This window comes from Nyctereutes procyonoides, unplaced genomic scaffold (genome assembly GCF_905146905.1).
Source record: "Nyctereutes procyonoides isolate TBG_1078 unplaced genomic scaffold, NYPRO_anot_genome, whole genome shotgun sequence".
Lineage (NCBI taxonomy): Eukaryota > Metazoa > Chordata > Mammalia > Carnivora > Canidae > Nyctereutes > Nyctereutes procyonoides.
Window position 1 is genome coordinate 45,682,541 of NW_026575051.1, and position 8,341 is coordinate 45,690,881.

The 8,341-nt window shown below is 44.0% G+C and overlaps 1 protein-coding gene across 5 annotated transcripts in view; it reads right to left on the reverse strand.

Annotated features, from left to right (window-relative positions):
• SNX14 (sorting nexin 14) overlaps positions 1–3,629 on the reverse strand; it is a 74,792-nt gene extending 71,163 nt beyond the window's left edge. For 2 of the 5 annotated variants that reach the window (XM_055329803.1, XM_055329802.1), the window contains exon 1: positions 3,306–3,629. In XM_055329803.1, coding sequence (XP_055185778.1) covers positions 3,306–3,505 — 200 coding nt within the window. In that variant the 5' untranslated portion in view covers positions 3,506–3,629. The remainder of the gene's footprint in view (positions 1–3,305) is intronic. The other 3 variants (XM_055329801.1, XM_055329799.1, XM_055329800.1) reach the window with 2 other exon arrangements.
• Positions 3,630–8,341: the final 4,712 nt, after the last annotated feature.

Below are 8,341 nucleotides of genomic sequence, written 5' to 3' on the forward strand. Positions count from 1 at the left end.
CATACTAACCAGTAAAGATTTCAAATTGGAAAATTTATTTTAAAGTTATTGCTAAAAACTAACCGGTGAAATGTGTAGAAATCACTTTTTTAAAGTATATATGTCTTCATAAAGATTTTACTTATTTATTCATGAGAGACACAGAGAGAGAGGCAGAGACACAGGCAGAGAGAGAAGCAGGCTCCCTGCAAAGAGCCCAATGTGGGACTTGATCCCAGATCCCGGGATCACGCCCCAAGCCAAAGGCAGACGCTCAACCACTGAGCCACCCAGGCATCCCAAATATTTTTTTTAAGTAATCTTTATACCCAATGTGAGGTTCAAACTCACAACCCCAAGATCAAGAGTAACGTGTTCTTCTAACTGAGCCAGCCAGGCACCCCAAGAAATCACTTACTGAAGGTGTCCATTTCTTCTCATTTCATCATTATACCCCTAATATTTTTATTTTTATATTATATATATTTTTTTAATTTCTAAATAGATATACCTAGTATTTTCCACTCCCAGAAAGGACATTTTCTTGTACAACAATCTTCCAGAGACAGCCAAAGCATACATAAACATACACGTTTATATGTACATATGTATGTATACACGTATGCTAAAGAAAAATCACACAATACACTGAAAAGCACACAATATACACTGTCTTGAACATTCCAAAAGCTTCTGCCTTGGGCAGCCCAGGTGGCTCGGTGGTTTAGCGCTGCCTTCAGCCCAGGGCCTGATCCTGGAGTTCCAGGATCAAGTCCCACGTCGGGCTCCCTGCATGAAGCCTGCTTCTCCCTCTGCCTGTGTCTCTGCCTCTCTCTCTCTGTGTCTCTCATGAATAAATAAATAAAATATTTTTAAAAAAAACACAAAAGCTTTTGCCTTGGAAAGGGTACTTAATCATTTAAGTAGATTCTAGTCCCAATGTGGGACTTGAACTCGTAACTCTGAGATCAAGAGTCCCATGCTCTACCAACTGACCCAGGCCCCCCAAGGTACCTAACCATTCTTTCAGTCTAGACAGTTCGATGACATTTAAAGTCACTTTTACTGACTTTTACTGGTTTCAACAGTAACAAAGGAAAAATACACAAAAATATATGCAAAAACAATTTCACTCATAAATCCAACCAATCAGAGATAACGGTTATGTAATATATCCTTCTTTCTTTGCATAATACAAATAAAGATACAGGGTCAACATCAGATGGTATCTTATGATTTCTTAAGGAAGAACACCTAGATGCTATAATTAAGTAGGCGACCTCAGAAATCTAGTTCAATCAGATCTTGCATGCCCATCCTTGGACACCTAAACTGACCCATCTACGAAAAGAGATGGGTTAAGAATTCCTGGACAAAACTTACTAATCACAGAGTTTACCTATCCTTCATACTAAAGCTATTCATAGCTTAAAATACCTTCCAGGTTACCGAAAGCATGTAAGTACTTAATAATTCATTTCAACTCTGTTAAGATTCCCCTTCCTCCAAATTTCTAAAATCAAATATCTTACTATCACCATCAAAGCACATTTTCCAGTAAAATATCAACTGCTATTTAAACCTAGTATTATATTTTAAAAAATAAAAATAAATAAACCTAGTATTATATCAACCCAGAGTCAACTAAGAAGAAAGCAATATGGCTAGGGAAAAAATTCAATTCTAACAGTCACAGGAAATGGGTACCTTAGAACATAAATAAATCACCAAATTCCTGGTGAATGCTTTCCCATTCCTACCTTCAGGGATCAACTACCCCAAAATAAAGACTATGGATGGTTTCATGCACAAAACATCAGAACAGGGAAGCCTGGGTAGCTCAGCGGTTGAGCGTCTGCCTTCAGGCCAGGGCGTGATCCTAGTCACAGGCTCCAGTCCCACATCCACCTCCCTGCATGGAGCCTGCTTCTCCCTCTGCCTAGATCTCTGCCTCTCTCTCTCTTTCTCTGTGTCTCTCATGAATAAATAAATAAAATCTTTTTTAAAAAATCAGAAAAAAACATGTAGGTGCTGTTGCTGACAAGTGTCTCAGACTTCTCTCCACCAGGAGCAAATCTGGAAATAATCTGAAGGAAAGTTCTCCTCTACTACCTATTTCATGGTTATCATTTCTGGAAATAGCTGACTGAATAAAATCAAATTTGTTTCAGGGGCAGAACCTTCCCATCTCAAAATGTCAACTGAACATACCAATTTTAACTTTCAATCTTCCCTTCCGGAATATTCTAGAAATACTGAGACAGGTACTATTTTGCTTTCTGACTTGTATTCAACAAATCGTTAAAGCAACCGTTTTAACCAACCACTCTGAGGAAAGCTTTGGCTACAAGACTGTGTGAGCCCATAGTCTGAGGATTGTGTGTGTTTGTGCTTCAGCTGTACAAGTGTGTATGTGCCTGCTTAGGCTGCCATATCGTGTGCATGTGTGCATACACTTGTGCATGCTTCGACTGCAAGACTGTGTGTGCATGGGAGCACTTCAGCTCTAAGACTGTGTGAGCATGTGTATGTGCGCACACCCTTCGGCTGTAAGACTGCGTGTGGACACTGAGGCTGTAAGATTGTGTGCACGTATCTGTGCTTCAGCTGTAAGACTGTGTGCGTAAATGCCCTTCAGCTGTAAGACTGTGTGTGAGCCTGTGTGCATGCTTCAGCTGTAAGACTGCATGCGTGTGTGCACTCCTAGGCTCTAAGACTGTGCGTGTGTGCGCGCCCGCTTCCGCTCTAAGACTGTGTACAGGTGTGCAAGCTTCGGCTGTAGGACTGCGCGTGTGCGCGCGCACTGCGGCTGTAAAAGTGTGCGTGTGTGTGCGCGCACGCCCTTCGACTCTCAGACTGTGTGTGCGCGCGCCTCGACTGCAAGACTGTGCGTGCGTGTGTGTGCTCACGCCTATGCCGAGAGCGAGGGGAGCCAGCCTAAAATCGGGGCTGCTAGGAGCCCTGGAACCCTCCTTCGTCAGCTGACTGGACCGCCCCTGCAAGGTCTCAAATTGCGACGCACCTACAGATTTCACTCCTCTGAAAAGCAGCGATGATGGAGCACCAGGTTTTAGGTAAGAATCGGGGACGGGCGTCTCGGGAGAGCCGGCCCCAGGAGAGGGGCACGGCCACGCGCCCCACCCCCTCTCGCACTTCCGGCCCACACGCTCCGCCCAGCTCCCCGAAGCCGCCCTTCCCGAGGCCTCGCAGCCGGCCGCAACCCCGCAGCTGCGCAGCCCGGGCGCTCTCCCCCCAGTGGAGCAGCCCCCGCCTGCGTCCGCGGCCTGGCCGAGCGGCCGCCCGCCAGCCCCGCGCTGTGGCGTTACCTGTTGAGAAGCAGGGAGGCGACGCTGAGGCAGAGCAGCAAGAAGCAGAACAGCGGATACTGGCGGCAGATCTCGCGTCCCACATCCAGCCGCAGCCGCTGCCTCAGCTTCTCCCCGATCGTCCGCACCCGGGGCACCATCTCCGTCGGCGTGGCCGAAGCTGTGCTACAGATTGAGGCCGAGGTCGAGGCAACCCCCATCAACCTCCCGCGTCTCCGCCCCGCCGGCCCGGCGGCTCCCCACACAGCCGCCGACCGGCGGACCCTCCGCCCGGTGCAGCCGCCCGAGGCCCCGCCCAAGGCCCCGCCGCGCGTGCGCGGCCTCCGCCCCCCTTCCTCCCCCCCCCCTCCCGCCGCCGGCCGAGGGGACTGCCGCACGACGTGCCCGAGGTCGTCACCTCGCGCGAGGCCCTGCGCGCCCCCCCCCGGTTCCGCCCTCTTGGTCGGGTCCGCGCGCCACCTGCCGCCGAGATCCGGACTCCCCCGGCGACTGGCCTTTTTCGGAAGCCGGGGGGCGGGGGAGCTTGCGGCAACCAGTAACCGCCGGTATCGCGGAGAAGAAAGAGAAGGTTGTGCCCGAGCACGGGAGAAAGTACAGCCCCGCGCAGCCGCCGGGCCCTGCCTGAGGGACACTCGGAGCTCGCGGGGCCCGCTGGGGACTGTAGTCTTTGTGAGGCGAGCCGGCGGAGCGGTGGAGCGCCTGTCGCGGCCCCCATCACTCTCCAGCGCGCCTCAGCGTAGGCTCTGCTTCGGAGGGGTCAGGTCGAGCTTTCCGCGACGCCCGAGGGAGAAAACGGGTCGGGCGGGGGGGGCGACTCTGAGTCCTTATTTGGCTAGGGCTGGGGGGACGGGTGAGTAAAACGACCCTGGGCACGCGGGAGTCCCACCGGGCCGCCGCCCCTGAGAGAGCACGTTCTGCGCGCTCACAGGTAAGGTCGGGCTCAGGTCACCACGGCCCCGCCGGCCTAATCGAAACCCAAGTGTTTGGACAAGGCAAGTTGGCAAGTCTTGCTTCTTGGAGCTTTTGCTTAAGTCATCCCATTTCTAGATATTAATTTCCGATTCTCCGCTACTCTGAGAGACGCAGGAAGACATTGCAACGAGTAAAATTTATTTAGGCGGCGCGCCAGACACCTTCATTTAACCTTCACACCTCACGATGTAGGTGCTCTGGTTTTTCCCATTTTACAGCTGGATTACTAAATTGGAAACGAACTTGCTCAGAATCCTACAGCTAACCAAAACCGGAATTTGAAGTAGTTCTAACCCCAGAGCCGGAGCTTCATTTGTTTTCTTAAGATCTTACCCACCAAAGTGCGGAGACAGATTATGTTTAGAGATTTTTTTTTTTTAATGCATGTAGTGTCTCATGGATTTTTTTCCCATGTTATGAATATACAGATCTTCTTGATGATGCATTTTCCTTCAGAATGTGCCGTCCTATTATGTTAATGCCTAAACTATTAGTGCTGTTTAATTTCGCTGACAATGATTATTACCATTTTCTATCATAAATTTATACACATTTCAAATGATTTTTTTAGGATCCACAATACAGTTGCTTGATCAAAGGGAAAGAACATGATACATACTGTCAAATTTCTTCTTTCTATAATGGTTTAACAATTCCGCAGTGGTATATAATATTTCACTGGTCCTCATCATTCGGTATTGTCCAAACCAACATCACAAATATACTCATGCTGTACCATTTCTGATTAAACTGTTTATAGAGTGTAACATCACTAGAAAACTTAGTGCTTTTTTAAATGTTTTAAGGTACACGATTAAACATTTAGTATACTGGTCTCACTTTTGCAGCCTTTTTTATTCGTCATTGAATTAATCTAGAACACTTTGTTTATATGAACATTCTAGGGTACACTAAAGTACAAATAACAGGTGTATGTTGAACTCATCTACATGTATGAAGGGCCTATTAAGTACTTGAGTAATACAAGGGCAAGTTATTTTATTAAACTTTTCTGGGAGGTTATATTGCCAATATTTTTTGTTTGAATATTTTATTTCTTTAAAGGCTTGTTCTGAAACTACTGTTCAACTTTGCACTGAGAGCCAGTACATTTCAAAGATAGAATGTTTCCTGTGCAAATTAGACATCTTTAGAACATCCAACCTAGACTTTTCCTGTATGAGCAGATTCTTAATAGAGACAATTAAAATACTTAAAATTTTCATATGATTATTATGGTTAGAAATGGGAAGAACTACAAATAAGTAATTTAAAATCCACACCTAAAGCAAGAAAAAGAAATTATACTATTGATACAGATGTCATCAAATAAAATAACTTACTTCACTAAATGTTTTCTCTTTAACCTTATGGTCTAGTATCCACTTACAAAGCAAAGAGCTTGAAATTTTTTTTACAAATTTCTATTAAAAGTTTGGAACTTCAAGCAGGGATACTCATAATCCTGATTCTGAAACCAGCTCTACCTACTACTAGCAGTATTTCATTGAGCAAGCTTCACTTGATCAACTTCAACCCACCCCTGCATCCTCAACTCTAAAACAGAGATCTCTTCAGAAGTTTTATTAGAGATTAAATTGGGTGGATAAAAATAATAAAAATAAATTGGGTGGAAAGTGCCTACTGTGGGGATCCCTGAGTGGCTCAGCAGTTTAGCGCCTGCCTTTGGCCCAAGGCATGATCTTAGGGTCCCAGGATCCAGTCCCACATCGGGCTCCTTGCATGGGGCCTGCTTCTCACTCTACCTGTGTCTCTGCCTCTCTCTCTCTGTGTATCTCTCATGAATAAAAAAAGACATTTTTTTTTAAGATTTTATTTATTTATTCATGAGAGATACACAGAGAGAGAGAGAGAGAGAGGCAGAGACACAGGCAGAGGGAGAAGCAGGATCCCTGCGATCCCAGGTCTCCAGGATCATGCCCTGGGCGGAAGGCAGGCTCCAAACCACTGAACCACCCAGAGATGCCCCCTAAATGTCTTTATACAATGCTTAATAGAAAAATTTTCTTAAATTATTGTGTGAATCTATAAATGTGATAAGAGCAGCCAAAGCAATTACCTTTATTTAGATAATAACCTAAAATGACAATGACTTGAAATCACAGCTGATACCTAATAGGAGATAGGTTCACTGCCTGCCCTTAAAGTTCTAGACCTGCACTGTCCAGTACAGTAGCTACTAGCCATTGTCTGGCTACTGAGCATTTAGAATGTGGCTAGTTTGAATAGACATGTACTGTAAGTGTAAAATACGTATCAGAACTTCACATGAAAATAAGAATGTAAATTATCTCAATTTTTAAAACATGATTTTTCCAAAATGAGCTAAAAAATATTAATCTCATCTCATTTCTATAATGTCGTTATATTAATGCAATTTATTAAACTTTTAATGTAATTTTTGAATTACATAAGTGGTTTACATTGTATTTCTACTGGACGGTGCTACTCCAGACTAATGTTAGCTATGGAGAGCCAGTACAATTAAATGTGTAAATTTTAGATAAATGCAATTACTATGTATGTCAGGTATATATTTTCAAACTATAAAAAAGTAAAAAATTGTTGATAATGCATTCATCTAGAAGGCTCAAACATCAGACTACAATCCAATATCTCCATTATTTTAATATTTATTGAATTAGCAAATGAATATAAGGCACTGTACTAGATGTGGTGGCAGATACAATGATTTAGATGCATTTTTTCTGACCTCCCAAGGTTTACAATCTAGCGAAGGAGACATGTCACACATGAAAATGTATAATACAGGTCATGTTTATATATCAAGGCTGTAATAGTGTTTTTTTAAGGACAAAGGATGGGAAAGAAAAATTTTCAACTACTAGGGATGTGGGAAGACAGTAATTTGAGCAAAGATTAGGATTTATCTCTTTGCTTTCACTTAATTTTCAGAAGTTACACAGCAGTAGGCAATGTTAAGTATTTAAAATGTTTCCAATTAAACCTGATTCTCCCAACCCCACCAGCAAACTGCACAAATTGCTTATGTTGGTACAGAGCTTGAAAGGATGGTGTTGAATACTTGAATCCCAGTAATTAGGCCTACCTAAGCTGGATGACCCAGAATATACACCAGATTTTAACTGTGGAGGGCCATGATCTACATGGCATAAATGGATCAGGAAGAGACAGATGAATACATACACTTTATCCCTAGGAGCCCTTTCAGTCTATCCCTCTCACAGATGCCTCCTGTAATTTGGAATGCACTCTCCTGGAACAGGATTGGCATTCCCAAACCCCAATTTTCCCCCCACTGTGTCTCAAACCACCAAAATTAGTATTTTTGCCTTTTGTGGCATTTGTAATGTTACTTTTAGTCTTTCCTTTAAGATTTATTTTAGAGAGAAAGCGTGCATTGAGTGGGAGGGACAGACTCATGGGTAGGAGAGACTATCTCTAGCAGACTCCCATGTGGGGCCTGATCTCATGACCCTGAGATCATGACCTGAGCCAGAACCAAGAGTCAGACACTTAACCAACTGCCACCCAGATACCCCAATCTTAATTTTACATTTCATAATGCCCTCTTCCTCCCACACACCTATCCCTATCAACCTCTGGACATAACATGTTAAAGGAACTGCTGAACTGCCTTCTTCCAGAAGTGTTCTTTTCCTTGGTTTCCAAAAAAAGGAACTATAATGGAGAGTGTGTAATTCAAGGAAGAGCATTAAGGGATTTTTACTGGGGAGTTCGAGATGTTAAATGCAGCTATTACTTTCATACTTAACTCCCCTTTTCTGTGTGACCAGGAATTAAAACCCCCAATGGGAAGATAGGAAGGACTACAACTTTATAGAACTAGTGACTCAAATAGATCTTCTCTGGATAAAAGAGCTGTTTTGACCATGGAATTCTGGGAAGTCTCATTACACCTTAGCACCAAAAAAATTAAAGCATTTAATACGTCATCTTATTTCTAAGACATGATGGAATAATCATCCTCTCAAACCCATCATGGAACTAGGTTGCTGGTCAGAACTTCAGAAAATGTCAATTATTTCATAACTGATTGG